Source organism: Patagioenas fasciata, chromosome 4 (assembly GCF_037038585.1).
Source record: "Patagioenas fasciata isolate bPatFas1 chromosome 4, bPatFas1.hap1, whole genome shotgun sequence".
NCBI classification, from domain to species: domain Eukaryota; kingdom Metazoa; phylum Chordata; class Aves; order Columbiformes; family Columbidae; genus Patagioenas; species Patagioenas fasciata.
In genome coordinates this window covers 56,941,092-56,960,020 of record NC_092523.1, presented here as the reverse complement: position 1 = coordinate 56,960,020, position 18,929 = coordinate 56,941,092, and the positions used below count along the sequence as shown (strand labels likewise).

At 41.0% G+C, this 18,929-nt stretch overlaps 2 protein-coding genes across 7 annotated transcripts in view; one reads left to right on the top strand and one right to left on the bottom strand.

The window, feature by feature from the left end:
- The window catches only part of PTPN13 (protein tyrosine phosphatase non-receptor type 13), a 125,299-nt gene extending 121,411 nt beyond the window's left edge, over window positions 1-3,888 (bottom strand). For 2 of the 4 annotated variants that reach the window (XM_071807956.1, XM_071807957.1), the window contains exons 1-4: window positions 3,792-3,888; window positions 3,499-3,606; window positions 1,738-1,925; window positions 500-669 (exon numbers count right to left, since the gene is read on the bottom strand). In XM_071807956.1, the coding sequence (XP_071664057.1) occupies window positions 500-536 (37 nt within the window). In that variant the 5' untranslated portion in view covers window positions 537-669; window positions 1,738-1,925; window positions 3,499-3,606; window positions 3,792-3,888. The remainder of the gene's footprint in view (window positions 1-499; window positions 670-1,737; window positions 1,926-3,498; window positions 3,607-3,791) is intronic. The other 2 variants (XM_065836854.2, XM_065836855.2) reach the window with 2 other exon arrangements.
- Window positions 3,514-18,929, top strand: part of LOC136101075 (uncharacterized) — a 42,745-nt gene continuing 27,329 nt past the window's right edge. For 2 of the 3 annotated variants that reach the window (XR_010651303.2, XR_011738851.1), the window contains exon 1: window positions 3,514-4,082. Coding sequence is in view for 1 of the 3 variants with exons in the window: in XM_071807962.1 (XP_071664063.1) it covers window positions 3,540-4,082; window positions 5,693-5,752 (603 nt within the window). In the remaining 2 variants the exon portion in view is untranslated. Of the gene's footprint in view, window positions 4,083-5,692; window positions 6,039-18,929 lie in introns of those variants that run through there. The other variant, XM_071807962.1, reaches the window with a different exon arrangement.

Here is an 18,929-nt window from a genome sequence, read left to right as displayed (position 1 = left end):
TTTGACTCTCAACGTACTAATTGCAGACACTTCTGTGGTATATTAAATTTACCCATAAAAGATAGAGAACAACAAATGAAACCCTAAGAACAAAGCCTTCTCACCTCTGTTATTCTTTCTACAGAGTTTCATAAGCTAACTGGAGTAGATCTCTATCCTGGCAATTGGATTTCAAATTCACAAGGCATATCATTGTCCCAAGGCAGCCTACTCAACTCATTGCCTTTTATGAAAGTATTTTAATAGATAATGATGCACAAAGAATATGCTTAGTTGCTCACCACATATTTAACTGACACAGGAGAAAGAGAAGCCTGGACAAAACAAAAATGGCACCAAAGAGTCGTCTTGTGCCCTTCCCATCTGTAAATGCCAGCTTCCTTCTCTGCACTTGAGGAGGAGGTGGGGCTGGGAAACACTTCTTTCAGAAGTTCCACCCTTCTTTACAGATGCACAGATTTCATTAATAGTTAACTGGCGACATACAACATTAACTTACTTTGGTATTCATAGCTTTCCGTCCACACTTGTCCCATGGTAAGCGACAGCTAATGGCAACTGCTTGCAAATATTTTCTGCATTGTGACACACTACCCCAAGACTTGCTTTTCAGCCTCCTTGTCTCACTAACTAGCTTGTTTTCAAACAGTAAAATTCCAGACAGTCTTTCTGTAAACCAAGAAAAAAAAAAAAAGGGTGACTAACAGAGCATTGGGCTGATAACCAACACTCCCCCTCAGATGTTCAAAATGCACTGGCCAGACCAATACTTACCTGGTTCCCAGGTTTAACAGACTTCTGGGCTTTGAGTTTTACCAATATCATCAACTGACTAAAGGTTCTAGGCTTGTCAAGTGGGTGAACTGGAAAGTTCTTCAAAAGAAAATCATTCCTTTTTAAGAGCTGACCTTGGTCTTGTTCAAGTTAAGTCCTGACAGGTGCTCTGGGACAACCACGAGAGAGACTCTTGAATACAAGGTCTCCTTAACTGTGAAGGACTTGGAACAAGAGAGTGCTTATGTTAACCAGGTCCTCTGGGCCATACTGTCATGTATTTCAACACATAAGTATTTGAAGCCACTTAATGCACAGTAGCATTCAGATACTTCAGTGATAAAGAGCAGCTTTGTCCAACTGACTGGTACTTCAACAATAAGCTCCATTTAATAGTCTGACCAGTCCCATTTTATCTATCTAATTACTTACCTCGCTTGCAGGAATAGCACACTATTAAGGTTTGCTGATTAAGATTTGAAGGCACTTTGAAGATTTATTGTACTATACAACTGCTAATTATTATTGTTCATACCTGCATTTGGTTAGGAAAAAAAAAATAGCTGTGTGCCAAATAATTTCTGTTCCACCTGTAAGAGTGAAAATATTTGCTTTGCAGTGCTCTTTAAAAAGTAAGCAGATAAAAGACTGCACTTTAATTTGCAGTCCTTCACTGTGATACTTAATCCCTATTTACAAGAACTGCACAGCTGAAAAATCCCACCATAGAGGAAAAAAAAAACCAACAAAACAACAAAGAAACAAAAACACAATACCTTCCTTCCCACTGAAACAGGCACAGGCAACATTTGTGCCTGGGTAACATCCCACCTGCAGGAATGCAGTCTCCTCCCTTTCCTGGGCTTCTTCACTACCTCCCCCCAGGGCATCCAAACCAACAAGACTATGCACAACTTATCATCAGTTCAAGATAACCAGTTATAGTGGTTATTTACCACTCACCCATATCACAGCCCATTTTTATTTTCAAAAGCCTATGAAGCTGCGAATAGACTACTGGATCCCATCCTCTTCATACACCCTGTTATTCTGGTGAAGATATGGGCTATGCACTCCCGTAACATTCAGGCCATCCTTCTCCCACAGATATTTCCTTGTTTCATGCACGCTCTTCTTTACTTTTACTTGAACTAAAAAAATAAAATTACACCCCGAACAGGAGAAATCAAGAAGTATCAACACAAAACCCATCATCTAAAGAAGGTTCATTTTCTTACCATGCAACAGCACAGGAAAAAAAAAAAAAAAAAAAAATTATGGAAGAAATACACGTTACATTCTTTTCCAGTCATCAAACATAACTGCAAGGTTAAAAATCAGTCATAAAAAATCTTAAAAAGCTAGATTCTAGGTTTTTCTAAGTCTTGCTGTCATGCTTTTGTTTCCTTTAATTATTGTTCACATTTAAAAACTGTCTATGGGAAGAAATGCTTGTTGGTAGACAAAAAAGACATTCCAGATGTAATACAAATGCCCAACGTGAAAGCTGAACAGATAGGTACATTTGATAGCACTAGGAGTGGTAGTGAATTCTGTTGTAACTGCACTATGAAAAGATTCTAAGATCAGATTTACTCTTTCCTCATCAGTATTTCTTGCACAAGAACCAAACTATTTAAATTGTTTTCCTATTTGTTTATTTATCCTGGTTGATTTTAATTCTTAAGTGTTTTTAAAACATATCTCTGGTCATCCGAAGACAGACTTGCAGAGTATCAATTCAAGGCCTGATACGTAATTTGAACGCAGAACACAGTCCTGCCCTAATTATTTCAAATATCTAACATCACTTCACTGGTCTGAGCCCAAACGAACAACCTGGGAGCCAAGACACCTCGGAACATATGCTGACAGCTTTCATGTGTGAGGTTCAAACCCCAGGAGAAAGTCTGTGTATTCTGACCCAGTTTCACTGCACGGGTTCATAAAACACGCTCTCTTCCCACTGAGAAGGCTTCACGGACTGATCACGATTACTGCCCCAGCTAGTTCCACATGTAATGACTTTCAGGCTCCCTTCTCCCAAACTCATACCTTAATAAGATGGTTAGACACAGATTACCGGCAACCAGCCTTACAGTTTTCAGATCCCACCTACAAAACCAAACCGGTTCCCAAATGTTTCCCCAATAAACAGGAGGGGTACAGAGCAGCTCCTGGCGGTTCCCTATGAAGTCACTGCCTTTGTTGTTTTAAACATGCAATTTAAAGAGAATGACACAATCTAGAATATGAGGGAGATTATGCTGCGGCTTGCGGAGGTGTCGATTGCCGGGAGATAAAAAGCCAATGAAACCTACGCTATTTCTCATCACCGGCCAATAGATCTATCCTTCATTTCTGTTCCTTCAAAAACATTAATAAGACAAGGAGTTAAAAAGTTCGGGGGGTTGCTTTGTTTGAGTAAACAAAAAACGAGCCTTTCTCGGCCGGCAAACGCAACCCCCCCCCCACCGTGAGTACCGCTGTGACCGGGAGCCCAGTTCATCCCCCGGGTGACCCGAGCCGCAGAACCGCCGTCCCACGCCGTGCTCCCCGTACCCCCCTTTCCCCGCTCCCCGCGGCCCGGGCCGCCACTCCACGGCCGCGGTCCCGGCGCTTGGCCCGGCCCGGACGCCTCCGCCGGGCCCCGAACCCGTGGCCGCCCGCTCCCTCCTCACCCCGGCGTGCAGGAACGAGCGGCCGGGGAAGCCGCGGACCTACCGGCCGGTCTCACAGACGCCGTCCGCGCATGCAGGGCGGTGATGGAGCCCAGAGCCCGACGCTTCGCCCTCCCCCGCAGCGGCGCTAGCGTAAGGTTGTGGCCGGTGCCTGCAAGGGAGCGCGGGGAGGGAGTCAGAATGGAGCAGCATCGCCTCCCACGCCAGCCCCGGAGCCCCTCTCTCACACGGCGCAGAGAGGGCGGGAGCGGCGGCGCTCCCCGCCCCGCGGCTCCTTCCCTTCCTCCGCCATCAGCCGCCCCCCTCACGACCCGGCTGGCGGGCGCGGGTACCCACCGCGGCCGCCCGGCCCGGCCCTCCCGCTGGCCGCTGCACCGCTGGCCGCTGCACCCCACGCCGCTTCTCCGGCCGCTGCCCCCTCAGGGCCGCCAGCAGCTCTGGGAGGCGGCCGCGCAGCCGCCCTCCGCCCCCGACGGCCGCTCCCTCCTCTCTCTCCTCTCTCTCCCTCACGCCCCCGAGGCGGCGGGGAAGCTGCTGACACAGGCCCAGCCCGGCCCGCCCCGGCTCCGCCCGCTCCCTCAGCGCCTCAGCCTCTTCCCGGCCTCAGCGCCCGTCCGGAGCTTCAAGGTAACTTGAGAGAGTTGGTTCTCCTGCGGGTAAACTACTGTTTACAGCAGCCTGGTCTTGGTTCCAAAGGCTTTTTTTTGTTTTGTTTTGTTTTTCGGGGATGCTCTTACTTGTGGCTGCTCCCAACCCTTGGTGCTTAAGCCGACAGTCTTGGTGCTGTGTGATAGGAGTGGCGTTGTCCTTTTGTGCTATCACCCATCCCTGAGGTGATGGTGACGCCTGGAGGGAGGCCATCCATGAGCAGACGTTTCATTTCCCGTCGTCATCCAAACCGTTCCTAAACTGGGGGAGAAAAAAAAAAAAGAAGAAAAAAAGTATACAGCAAACTTAGAGAAATAAAAGCCTGAATGGCAAAGTTTTCAAATATGGCCAATTGTTTTTAGCCTGCCAGATTTTGGTGAGGTAAAGGTCTGCTTGGCTAGGTGAAAAGTTTCTTTGAAAATAAGGGGGCTTTTTCCACCCATTGCCCAATTGCCCCGTGGGGCTGGAGTGTCTCTGGTTTCTGCACCAGCTTTGTGGAGACAGACTCTGCAAGGAAATAGTAGTTTGAGTTGGAAAGAATATTGTCACCACAGATGTGCCCCCAAATTCAGGCTGCGGGAAAATGAAATTTTCAGGGTAATAGTCTAGAAGGATCATTTCTATTTAAAAAAACAAACCAATACATTTTTGTGGAAACAATTGCTTTAGAACAAATAAAAAAATGTTTGGCTGTAACTGTTTCATAACTAAATACCAATTCCTTTGTACTAACTAGTGTACTAAGGACCCAACTTGAAAGTGAGTCTGCCGTAAGTAGTAGTGTCAGTGACTTTGTGTAAGTCATAACAAAAATGAATAGTAGAACTAATTAACATTTTAAGAGGCTACAGTAATCTGAGATGTTGTTACTTCTGCAATTTAAATATTATTTTCTTGTAATACAAGTTCCTTAAGTTGATAACTATCTGAGTACATTGGTATCCACATTTCCAAGAAGAAAGGAGCTTGTTTTGGTCTCTGTACATGTGTATGTTCCACGGCAAGGGCTTACCTCCTCTTTCTACAGGTTAGTGCCTTACTGAAATAAGAAATTTTTTAATGGATGTTGATGATCTGTGGTAGATTTTATCCTAAAACTCTGTTTCCATGCCTCAGGTCACTTTCTAGTTGCTATCACCCATGTTACTATATATTCTGTAATTTTTACTGTATTTTAAGAAAAAAAAGTCTTTGTAGGAGTATGGATTTTTTGTAAACATACATTATTAATTCCAGTAAACAGAATGAGTTAAAAGCCAGCCTACGTAACAAGGCAATATTGTCTTGTTGTACTAGAATATGCTGCTGAATATAGAAGTCTCCTCCCCAGAAAGTCGCCTCTCTTAAAAGACTGCAAATTTGATATCATTTGCTCTAAACAGGATTTAGTTCCTTGTTCTTCATTCTGCTAATGAGCATCTGTTTGGGACAGCATTTTGCTTAGTCTTGTAAATGTATGTGAATGCCTTAACAACAATCTCATTGGGCTATTTTTTTTTTTTTTAATTAAACATCTTCAACAAGGAAACTTGGAGCTTAGGATCAATGAAAAATATAATTTCCATCTTCATCTACTGTGCATTTTACAGGAATGCAAATACATGGGAAGCATTGCCATAACTTCAGGAACTTCTTACATCACTGACTAAAAGAAAGATATCACACATTGTGCACAAAGACTGACGCCTTGGACTGTCTCCACTGTAGAAGAATGAAATGGCTTTTGTCAGTGTGGTACTTCTGCCATTTGTCATGAACGCAACATAGATTTTACAGAAAAGACTGACATGCCAGTAATTAAGTTAATAGATTCCCAAGTGTGACTTTTTCCTTAGCTGTTCAGAGCAAGTTTCCATGCTAAACAGACTTAGAAAATTTAATTTTTTCTCTGCAGAGAATGTCTGGCAAATAAATAAAGTTACTGCACCATCAAAATCTTGCATCGTTTACTCATAGCTTTTGCTTAGTGTAGGACAATTTTGCTTAGGGGAAAAAAAAAAAAAAGCTGAATCACATTATCTGCTGTTCTAGTTGAAATTTCCTTAAAAAGCAAGAGTGCCTCTATCTGTGTCTGAGCTGGGGGATTCAAGAGCACCTCTAAGCTCCTGGTTTGGGGTGTATGTCTGGCCACACTTTGACTGCATATTAGGACAAAACTTGCACATAAACTAGAGACTTCCCTTAGCCTCATGCCTGTGGGTAACTGAAGAGTCAAAAATTGTGTGGCATGCTGCAGTGTACATTTAAAGATTGATTTAGAAGAAGACCATATCTAACTATTCACACTTTGCAACTAAGGAAAACCATTAAAAAAACTCAAACCAACCAAACAAAAAAAAAAAAAAACCCACACAAAACCCCCAAAAAACAGCAAGCAAACAAACAAAACAACAAACACCAAAACAACAACAACCCAACAATTCATGTACAAGTTCTTGGCCCACAAAGCACCTTCTTTTTAAGTTATGCTGTATTAGGGTATTAAATGTCCTTATATTATCTAAAAGATCCTAAGGAAATGACGTGAGTTGCTCAGAAAGAAACAGCAAAGAGCAATAGCTGCCACAAAGATTACATCTCTGAGAAAGATTAAGACTTAGTACAGTGACTGTCTGGGATTTTCAAAAGCGACAATTAATTTTGGGTGTCTCCCAGTTTTGATGCCCAAACAGGGATCTTATTTTCAAAAAGTACATAATAAGTGGTGTCTGAAGTTTGGCATCTTGATTTGCAAATATCTTTAGAAATATTAGCCATTTTGTTCTTTGGCTAAATGACAATGAAGGGACAGGGAGAACGCTGCCCACAAACATTCGATGGGGCTAAATGCCAGTGAGAGGAAGTATTTTTGGTCCCCATCTGCAATGAAATCCATCTGGTAGGGTAATGCCAGTGAGGTTTCAAGCGTACTTGCTGGCCCTATGTGGGTACAGTTGCAGAAAAGAGGCCTGAAACATATCTAGAAGTATACTTATATATCTACCATGTAAGAAAAAAAAAAATAGAGATTTTACTAGGAAAAATCTTTCTTACACTAAGACTCAGGGCTTTTAAGGATAATCGTCAAGAAAATCTAATTTACAGAAGCTAATTAGCTTTAGATACTTAAAACCAGACTGGCTGAAATAGTAGTAAATATACAGTAGAGAACAATCTTGCCCAGACAGTAACTACTTGTACAAACAGGTCCTTTTTGCATTCAGCTTTGGAATTTATCTTAATGAAGGTTTTGTTTGGGAGTATTACAGTCAAGAGTTAAATCAGAGCAGCGGAAGAGACACATTAAAATGTATAGTGAGAGCAGGAGAAAAGGAGTTGTTTTTATTTGAGATTTGAAATGAGATGAAGGGTCACAGAGGCTGAGAAATACACAAAGGCTGTCCCAGACTACAGCCTATTTTGAAGAAACGTCTCTCGCATCAACAGTAGTGAGATTGTGTGCAAAGACAGAGCAAAGTCTAGACAAGTTGGAGGGGGAAGGAGAGAGGGACTTTTTTTCCAAAATAGTACTGTTTCTATAATTCCATAATTGATGACTCTCAGCTGACCAAATTTTAAAAGCCAGGCAGACAATTTAGATTCTGAATATTCCTTTGTTGTAGCTCCCTCACATCTAAAAGCATTGTGTTTATCTTCAATGAATTTGTTGCCCTACTGCTGCAACACAACTGAGCATCATCCTGTGTGCAAGTGCTAGGATGACTTTTGTTCAACACAGTAAGAGCTTCCAATTTCCCTTAAACAGAGAAGGCTCTGACTTGCACAAATTACAGCTTTGGATTTTGCAGTGACCTTCAGTACTCACATGTCAACAAGAAAGCCTGCTTATCTATTGGCAAATTCTGTAGTTTGGGGGTCATCCTTATTCTGTTTTTAATATCATGCAATGGAAATTGCACAATGACAGTTTCAGTAAACGAATGGCTGCAGGCAAACAATCTAATACATAGATCCAGCATTTACAGCTCAAGCACTATTCTGTCACACTTTCAAACAGAGCTGCTGAATTTGCTGGGGCTATTCAGATGGATTTATATGCTGAATCAAATCTAATTTTTTAAAGATGATAGAAATTACTGGAAAGTAATTTTTTTTTTTAATACTAATCCTTAAGGATTGCCGAGTTTTGCTATTTTTAAATAGTGAATATGTGCGCATTCAGCTGCATGATATTAAACCTAACCAGAAGGAATGGAAACTGAATATATTAATTGTAGTACCTTTCATCAGAAGGTAGCAAAAATGGTGAAATACAAACCAAGTTAACATAACCCAACTTTTTTTCCTGAAACTTTTTTACCACTGGTTCTTTTTGTTGACATCTAAGATTTCTTTTTTTGCAGTTTCTGTCATTGATAACATTCACTGTGAGACACTGGTTATAGCAACAGTGTAAGAAACTCTCTGGTCCTGGAAATTGTGCTTAATATTTTCTTTATGGTTTTTATATTCCCAGTGCCACCTTTTTAAGATCAAAACCTGGTTCACTGCATTTTCTGGTAGCAGCAAAGCATAAACATAATGACATGACTGATGTTACAGGTGATGAAATATCTCAGTAGGGATTAAAACATCCATGGATGAAGAGATAATGACAAGAGACACTGATGCAAACATGCCTGTCAAATCATTAAATGCTTTGAAACAGCCAGCAAAAAAAGGCTGAAGAGAGATTCCAGGCGGAGTGAGAAAATCACAGAATTAAAAAAGTAGAATCCCTGTAAAAACTACTGGAAGAACTATCAAAGATTCAAAAGAAAACAAAAATGAGAAAATACATCTAATGCCTCAGAAATATTGTACTGCCTTTAATGATGCCAAAATTTATTTCCGAACTCACCAAAATCTCTTCTATCTGTCTGTAAATCTCTTAAGGGTATAGTTATCCACCAGATTAAATCCACAGTCATTACATTGAAATATGTGGGATTACTCTAGCTTTAGATTGATGTTATGGAGACAATTATTGTTTCTTCTACTTATTCTATAAACTGCCGCCATTTACAGTTCTACTCAGATTTGCTACAAAAAGCTGTGAATTAATTTGGCCAAAAAACCCCTTTGTTCCTAATAAATGCCTCTCTATTGTTAATGTAAGGATAAGGATTATTTTAATGTACCTTTTAAAGTAGTACAGAACTGAGCTTTTAAAAAGCTATGTGCTGGGATGTCTGATTATAGTTTTTTACCTAATCAAACAAAAGTGATTTTATCAAACTAAAGGGACTGAGTTCTACCCCTGAAGTTACAACCTTGCCACAGAGTTATGCCCACTGAAATAGGTTACTTTTAATTGTATTTGGATCACTCTACATGCTGGTGCGTTTGTGCAGGCATTTTTTCAACACTTTCGCTGGATTTCTTAATTGCTTACTATCACCCAACAGTTTTGCTCTCATAGATTTTAAATTGGATGTCTTTTAAAAAGAGTGTCTTCCTTTTGAAGAAAAGAACTCCTCATGCAGGGTAAGTGGCAGCCCTCTGTTCTGGTAAATTGTATCTTCACCAACACATATGCCAGCCACACTAGTAGACTTCTGTTGAGTATTGCATGTGAACATCTATAGAAGTTTCACATTTACTTTGGTGATTAAAATAATTATATTTTTTTACCTCAAACATTTGTGGGCACTTCTTTCCTACTTCTACTTAGCTTTGTCACATTGTTTCTCTTAAATTTTTACTGATTTGTTAACTGGAAATTATTTTTAAGGATGAAGTAGCTAGAGCAGTATGTTGGACAATCTCTTTCTTATGTTGCTGTTGTACTATATTTTTCCACAACTGGAAATCTTAACAGAATTTATAACAGTCACTAGCCCCAAAAAGAAAATTCTTTAGTATCCTCTGGCCATAAACTACTTTTAGAACAAGCAGAGACGGAAAAGAGTTTGCAATAGAAACACACCCTTGGAAAAGTTTCTCGCTTCTAAAAGCCAGATCATTGTTTAATCCCTGTAAAGGGAGCACTTGGCAATTTGGGTCAACTGTTAATGAAGTGCTTCATTTTCAATTCTGGCTTTATAATCCCAGTTATACATTTTCTTGTGTCATTCTATGCCTGATAATATTTTGACATCTGTAACTCCTGCCTCTTGAAGGTCTCAAACCAAGTCGCTATACTGATATACTAAACGTCACAACATAGATGGTAAGGGAATATTATTCACATTTCTAAGAAGGAAAAAACTGAAGCGTGACCTGACATACTCAGGGTTACACAGGCAACTAGGTGCAAAATACTGGAAGTTTTGACTTCCAGTCCCACATTCTTCCTACAGAACAGCTGGTAGTCCAGAAGGAATCAGTCTCTGGAAGGTTTTCTTATGGCTACACATAGCAATAGTTATGCATCTATTTTCACTTCAATACCTTTCATAATATGTCCTGTACTATTCTGAATTTAAAACAAGCCCTTTTCTCCCTGCAACTGCAGAGATTGTTAGGTAGAAGACTATCTTATTTAAATTTCAAAGAGCTTCTTTGTAGAATACATCCTTATGGTGGAGCCACTAGTTTAAGCTTTTAAATAAAATCTTTACTCAGCATGTTAAGAAATTATAGGGCATTGCACACAAGGAGCATTTCAGGCTACATTTGCAACAGAATTTAGTATGTACAAGCAGAGTCAGAGTGTAAGAATGTTCTGATCTTTTGAGTAACTTCCATTGTTCTGAGGTTGCAAGCCTTTGACTTGACACTACTTCAACTAATATACCTGCACCACCTAAAAATCAAAGAAACTGTCTCTCATTCTCTTTGGCACTTTGTATTTTTAAGAACCCAAGCATAAAATGTACCATGTATACTTATCACATGAGTAATTACAATCCAACTACTTTGCACTCACAGAATGCATCTCACTATGTCAGTTACAATCAGTCATCATGCCATGCAACTATGGGTGGATCCATTAATAAGAGAAACAGCAATACAGAGTGGGCCGATGCAACAGCGCATGGTGGTACCTTCCTTTTTGTAGCACCATTAAATTTGCAAGCACTTCATACATCTTCTTTCCCCAGTGAATCACAGCAGTCCACGGCATGATATCATCAGTGAAAAGAGACAGAGGCTGTACACCAGCAAAACTAACTCGTGTACTTGCATCACCCACCTGAGATAGCACATACAGCTTGAGCAAGTAAGGAGAATTCAGGCCTTAGCAGCTCCTTCTCCCCCTTTCCTCCGCACACAAAGACTGCCAATGGAAAGCAAGGGCTGCTGGGGCTGGATACATAGCTAATGAACTGGATACGCATCGCCAAAGTCAGAGCGCTCAGCTGGAATTTGGGTTGCTGGGCCTGAGCAGGTTGTGTACTGGAGGCCTATGGAGGCAGATGTGCTGGGGAGAGCTGCATATAAAGCCTGGGACAGGAGAGCAGAGCTGTGTCACTTGGGGACAGAGCATGGGTTGGTGCGATAGGCTGAGGAGTGTGTCAGGGAGCTGTCAGATTCTTACAGGGCAAGGAGGCTCGAGGCCCAGTGCTTGTCTGCGGCATTTGCAGTAGCTCTGGAGGCAGGCACATACATGATAGAATCATGATGGGAGAGTCTACTATAATAATACAAGTGTCTGCCATGTGACTGGACAGCACAATCTGTGCTATGGCATTTAAACGATGACAAAACAGAGCCACCAGTGCAAAGAATAAGCTCATTCTAAACCAACAGCCCTCAAATAAGCTTTATAAAGTGTTTAATTCTCATTTAAGCAGAAAGCATGTCATTTTTCTGTTTCTTGCGCAAGGATTTGGTTGTGTTGTCTACACCTCTGTGTAATTTATCTCATTGCATGGAAATAGAAAAAAAAAAAAGTACCCCAGGGAGGGCACACTTATCATGAACGCAAGATATGCCAGAGGGATGTATTCAACTCATACAGCATGCCATGACAACAAATCATAACCATAATACCAGTTAAAGCTGGAGAAAAAAAAATTATAAAGGTCATAATTAACGGAGTGTTCTTATTACTTGAATTATACCATTGCACAAGTACAATAACAGTTCCCTGACTGGGAAACTGCCATTACTTACTGTGGTGGATGGACTCGACTCGCCTTCCAGCCAAACCAGCAGCAGTTTGGTCCAGGCTGCAGAGGAGGAAAGGGCCTGAGCCATATCCAGGCGAAGAATTCTTTCCAGGAGACCCACAAGGAAGCAGAATGGCACACTGAACGCCAGTGGCTTGTGGGGGCAAGGAGTCTCATGCATACTTTTCCTACTGTATGCAATTTGACTACAAGTCAACCACTTCATTCTATAAATACGACAGCCTGAATGAGCCCACTTTGAGTTCTCCCTGCTAAATAAGTGAGCTGTATGGCAATGTTTTTACTACTCACAGGTCAGTAGATGAGCCCAATTTAAGTTTAATATTGATCATTTAGCTTAAGCAGATGCACACTAAATGTAATTAATTATTTAGGGACATACGGTTGTATGATTTTAAATAAACTATTTGCTTCATTTTACTTAGCTGAATTTGCTAAAATTTTAAGCTGTAAAGTTCTGCTCATATTTACCAAAAGCAACTACAAACTACATTGAACACTTTCAAGATGAGGCCTATTTTGCACTTCGCTGAGAAGAAAGGATTTACTCAGACAAAACAGTACCTGCAAGGTTCTGGACAGTAAACAATATCTACAGCTGAACAAAACAAAGGCCCAAGTGGAATCAGAGAAAAAGATCCAATGAGAAGCAAGAAGACCCCATGTCAAATATTGCTATTGGACTGAATTGTTGTATGAATGGTCTGTAAAGATATAAAAGTCTACGGTTTCCTGTGGTCAGGTTGGACCTCAGTGCAGGTACCCAGCTTGAGCCAGCTGTCCTGCTATTCTACTCCATTAATTTTTTTTTTCCTAAGAATTTTGTCTCCTGAAAGTCTGCTCTGCATATGGTTATCAGGCCTCACCTGAAGTTTGCCTCTGGAGCTTTAAACATAGACTCCAGAGCAAACGGTTATCAGGGAAGGAATATCTGAAAGTTTGCTTTCATGAATGGATACAAGGCCTACCCTTAAAGTTTGCCTTTTGAGCTTAAAAATACAGACTCTGAAGCGATTGGTTATCAGAGAGAGAAGAATCCTGGAAGTTTGCATTGTGACAGATACAGGCTTCACCTGAAAGTTCGCCTCGAGAGCTCCAAGGCACAGACTCCAGAGAACGGTTATCAGGGAGGGAAGATGCCTGAAAGTTTGCTTCGTGAATGGGTACGGGCACCTGGAGAAAAGGTCAGCAGCAGTTAGCTGTGGAGGGGTTTCGTTAGAAGGAGATATGTTGTTGAATTAATCAGGCCCAAAGGAATCTCAAGGCCACTTCGAGAAGCTGAGAACAGAATCTGCTGTGAGAAAGAGGGGCATTTCTTCATTAACAGGGCCTCAGCATGGCATGAATTGTCGGACCTATCATCGGTGGGGCTCCAGCCCCATGTGGACTGCCCATGATATTCATTTAGTGAATCCATGCTTGGAGTGTGGATTTGTGATTAGAGAATAGTTGCGTATATAAGGAGACATGTTTCTGTAATAAATGGCTTTGTGTGATTCACATTGAATCGGAATGCTGAGTCCTTTATTGCTCCAACAGTTAGGTTGGCATATTTCCTCCATGCAGTAAATAATAGAATGAACCTGCCACCGAACTCTCTTAAGTCACACTTCTCTTTGAGAAATCTAAACATTGTTCTGCAGTAAGCAGAACCCTAAATTACTCCCCTGTGACACTTACAGAGAAAAATACTGGCATATGTTTTTCCAAAACATGCTTTCTGACCGTCACGTACCAAAACTCCATAGAGAAGTACCTTGAGAACTTCAGGAACAGCAGACCATTTCTGGTCTTGGGAATGGAGCAGTAGTGGATTTTCTTCTTACTGAATTTTGTGTCTGGTTACAGAAAAGCTGACCCTCCTCCATCTAGAGACTTGCACACAGATAGCACATTTCTGTAACAAATCTTGGTTTTCCTGACTACCTGTATTTTGTTTTTCTACCAGTGGATGCTCTCCTTTTTCCTTCATGTCTCCCCAGCTGTGAACTTTTCATTTAAGTGTTCAGAGATTGTTCTTCCTCAGTAGGGATACTCTTTGCCCTTTCTCCAGACCATAAGTAGTGAATGGTCATCTAGAGATCCAGCACCAGGTATTTTGGAGATCCAGAGTTCTGTACCCATGTGGCAAACAGCAGTTGTCCAGTAACAAATGGTCTGCAGTCAGTAAAAGCAAGGTGTGAGCTGTCATGACTTTGATGGCTCTCCCTCCCAGGCTGAATAGTCACATCCTTCAGTGTAATAGAACTGTATTTAGCCTGGGATGAACTGCAAAAATTGAAGAACCCTGATCTAGACATACCTGTAATTCTGTATTTTCCTGGCAATCTAGAAAATGCTAGTACTTTAAGGGCTTGAGGGACTCATAATTTTAAAACTCATTGAGTTTCCTGACTTGGAAGCCTCATAAACAGAAGCAGAAGCTGGCCAGCTTTCATGCAACCCTTAGGAAGAAAAAGGAAGAAAAAACAAAGTAAAAGAAAATCAACAGATTGTCCAGCACCCTGTATTAATCTCTTGTACTGAAAAAAAAAAAAGAAATCAACAGAATGCACCCAAATGCAGTGTGACCAAGTCTGCTGCTAACTTACCTGGTTTGTGTGACAGATAAATGAAGGTTAAGATAAGGGACTTTGGCATTTACTGTTGGATCAGATGCTGGCCCAAACTGGTGGATGTGTTTGGGGAGAAGTCTCTTTTCTATTACAGGAAGCTATTTGGCATCAATTATTTCCTTTACAAGTTTTAAATAGAACCATTGTCTCCAAGGCTTATCAGACAGAGACTTAAACAAGCAAACTTAACCATATGTTATACACATGCAGCAAACAATTTAATCAGAATTAACTCATCATTGCTAGATAGCTGTAGGAATACCTTAGGTCACCAGAGGAAGATAACCACATTTTTTAGCCCATGTGAGACTGGAAGTGAAAGTGTGAATTATGGAAAATTAGTTTATCTGGAGAACACTGAATATTTGAAGAACTTATCTTTTCACAGTTTCTGGGGAAATATATTAGTAATTTAAAAAATAGTGTTAAGACCTGTATTCGCTGCTGGTGTGGCTGCTTCATACCAATAGGAACACCATATTTTATGTAAGTAAGCCTGACAGGTTCTTTTATGTGAGAGACACACTTTTATTTTTTTGATTCAGTGCTACCATCATTACATCATTTTCTTTTTCCTAAAAAGCCGCAGACAGGACATTACTCATTATTAATATGAATCAACTATCTTCTTTTTGACAGTAGACTAGTCTGTGTCAGCAATGCTCAGGACATCTACCTCGCGAGTGGAACAAAGTGGGGAATTGAAGCTACATGAGCTTGCAGGTTTCTGAAGTATTTAGCTGGAGAAGTCATCCCTCTGATTTGTGACTTTTCTGCATGTAAATCGTCAGCTTATTTTTTAAGTGGTCTCATCAGTAGTGTGTGTAAATAAACAAACACGAGCCTGTGGATGGCTCATGTTTGTTCAAAACAAGTATAGTTTGGTTATTGAGTCTTCAGAATTATTCAGGTAGACTGACTGCATAACCAAGTCAGATGCTGTGGTTGCTCTTCCTTAAGTAGACACCATGGAAGACAGCCAAATTGGGGGGCTAAAAGCAGATGTACCTTGCAATTAACAGAAAACAAAGTTCTCTTGCTTGTTGGGCCCTAAATTGCAGTTCTGCAAGTATCACTATGCGTAAAATGGTACTCAGAACAAAAGTACTTACAAAAAGAAAACAAGGGAGGACCAGAACAGTTGTCTTAGGTAATTTGAAAAAGTCAAAATCTGAGGAATTCCTTCCAAAATTCCGCTGTGGGAGTATTATTTTTTCTTTTCAAGTCCATGGTAGTTAAGAGTTGTCCTTGAATTTATTCGGCAGAAATATTACAAAAACACCTGTAAGGAGGTCTTAATGATTTCAAAAATACCATATACATGAGTCGTCAACAAATCAGCAGTCACTAGAGTTGTACACATTACATTCCTCTGGACCCACTCCAGTCCAGAGCAGGGACTTGCTATCATGTCACTACACCTGCTGTCTTCTTCTGTGGTGCAAATTCACTTCCCTGGAGGTGACTGACTCACAATTGATGTCCCATGTACAGTGACAATGTGATCTGCTTTCGGAACTTAAAAAACCCAGACTCCTCCCTTGCAGTAGCACATGGTAGTTTCCTGTCTTGCTGGTCCGATGCTATCCTGCACTTAGACTCTCTCCTGGCAGCCCTACGTACACACTCCTCTCTGGGAGCTTTTCTAAGAACTTCCAGATTCAGGAAGTTAAGAATTCTGTGGCACAACCACACTCTTGCTCCAAAAGTGAGGGTGAGATGACTTCATTCTTGGTTGTCTCCTTAACCATTTCTGTGTCCAACTAAACCTTGCTGTTCATGTGGTTGTAATTCTGTATGGACTTGTTCCACCCATTGACTGGAAACATCCTGTATGTTTCCACCCACTGGCTCATCTCTTTCCATCTCTTTTGTGTCCTGCTCTAGCTGGGAGTTACTTTCACCAATGGTGCAGCATCCACTTTATTTTATACTTGGAAAATCTCATTTTAAAACAGTTTCTGTTTGCTTTAAGTGTATTAGTTTATTTCAATACCAGTGTCATTCTTCTGTCTTCCTAACTGTATACTTCCAATGTTCAAATATGGTGTGAAATGTAGGAAGTACAACAAGAATTATTCTGTTTTAGAAAATGGAATGCAATGTGGTTTCTCTCTGAAGGGAGATGTTGCAAGTAAGATAATTTACTGATATTGCTGTAAATACACTGAAGTCAATGGAGCTGCACTGGCTAGACATCAGGAAGACATTTTTTGTATGCTGAGGGTGGTGAGACACTGGCCCAGGTTGCCCAGAGAGGTGGTGGATGCCCCATCCCTGGAGACATCCCAGGCCAGGCTGGACAGGGCTGTGAGCAACCTGATCTAGTTGAAGATGTCCCTGATCATTGCAGGGGGTTGGACTAGATGAGCTTTGAAGATCCTTGCAACCCAAACTAGTCTGTGATTATATGATTAACTATACCTGCAAAAGCCAAGAGTAAAGTCCTTGTTACCATTAGTCGTGTAATTATTACCCATGAAGGGGTCCAGAAGGTATTTTTTGCAATACTGCTGAAGTGCTTTCTGTTACAGAATACTAGCAAAGCAATAATCCCAAAGCAGGTCTTTTAGTGTACTGCCCACCTGTAACTGGCTGAACACCGTAGATACTCCTTTCCATCTCAGGAATGCACTTTATTGCAAACCACAGATGCTTTAAGTCAAGTGACTTAAATTTTCAAGAAAACAAATCTGAAACTCAGCCAATTTAATGTTATCTTGGCAATGCTGCAGAACTGAAATGAATTCCGTACACAGGGTACTGCAGTCTGATGCACATCTGTTCTGCTCTACAAAGACCAAGCAGCCCCCTTTCCACCCCGGACATCTTTTCTTTCACAGTCTTTCACTTTAGTTCTTTTAATTACTATTTTAAGTCCTGCTCAGTTGCAGAACAGTAATTTTCTTTCCCAGCCTTAGGAGCTGCCTGCCTTAGTCTTTTAAGTATGAAGTACCTGTCTGGGTAGGTCACAGCCATGTGAGTTAGTTAGCAGAGGCCTCCCACGGGCAAACCAAAGACCAGTTCTTAGCCTGTGTGACAATAAACATTCCAGTTCACATAACTGAACCTCGTGGAAAACATCATGTGCCAACTGAAGCAAAACCTATGAGTTGAATTATTTGACATCAAAGGGCTCAAAAAACAAACCAGCAGCTGCTCTCAAAACAGCAAGCAGAAACAGAGAAGTCCTCCTGGCATGGAGAGGAATGGTGGGGAGTCCAATGCTTCTCTGCAGTGCCAAACCAGCATGCCTGTGTTCACGCAGTGGGCTGATGTGCTGACCAACCCCAGCTCTCTGGTCTTCCCAAACTGATGTGCACACGTGTGTGTGTGTGTGTGTGTGTGTGTGTGTGTGTTTCAGGGGTAACTTACACAGGGTTACAAATGCACACGTGGCATTGAACAGACTTCTGACCAGGGCCAAAGGTGAAGTTCTGATTTGGTATTATTTACGACCATTTGCCTACAGGAAGATTGTTTCCAATTGACAGGTGTTGCTTTGTTCTATTGTGCTCATTAAACTGGATATTTCCTAAGAGAGCGATGACTGTGAGCAGTGTAGCTGTCAGGCGTTCATTCTTCAGTTCAAAACACTGGACGCAGTGTCAGCAACTGAATTACTTACAGGATCACAGCTGTTGTAAAGCGGCTGCTCAGCAGTCCACTAGTGTATCAGTTCATTAGTGTTAGTTATTCACGTAGCTTGGCTGAAACAATTGTCCCACATTCTTAATAACCTGCTTTATTTTCTTTCAACATAAAATCTCCTAAAAACATCCATCACGTTCTCACATAAAGACTTGAGTAATTGCAAAACAAAAAAAAATCACTACGGTAGATTAATTTGTTACTACTACTGAGACAACTGTACTTTTCAGTAGTTAAAAGAACAAAAGGAAGAGAACATAAAATATCCTCTGCATTGCAGTGACCTGGAGGCAAGTCTGTGGCCATATTTCAGTGTTGTAACAAAAAAAAGACAAGCTCTTTTGCCAAAATGTTTCCAGGGCTATTTCCCCAAAACACCACACTAATTTAAAGCAACTACTGCCCATCTAAAATGTAATTTACTTCCCTAACTAGCCTTTGAAAACATTAAGCATTGTGATATGACTAACATGCACGTAGTAGGTAATTCATACCTGAAGAAA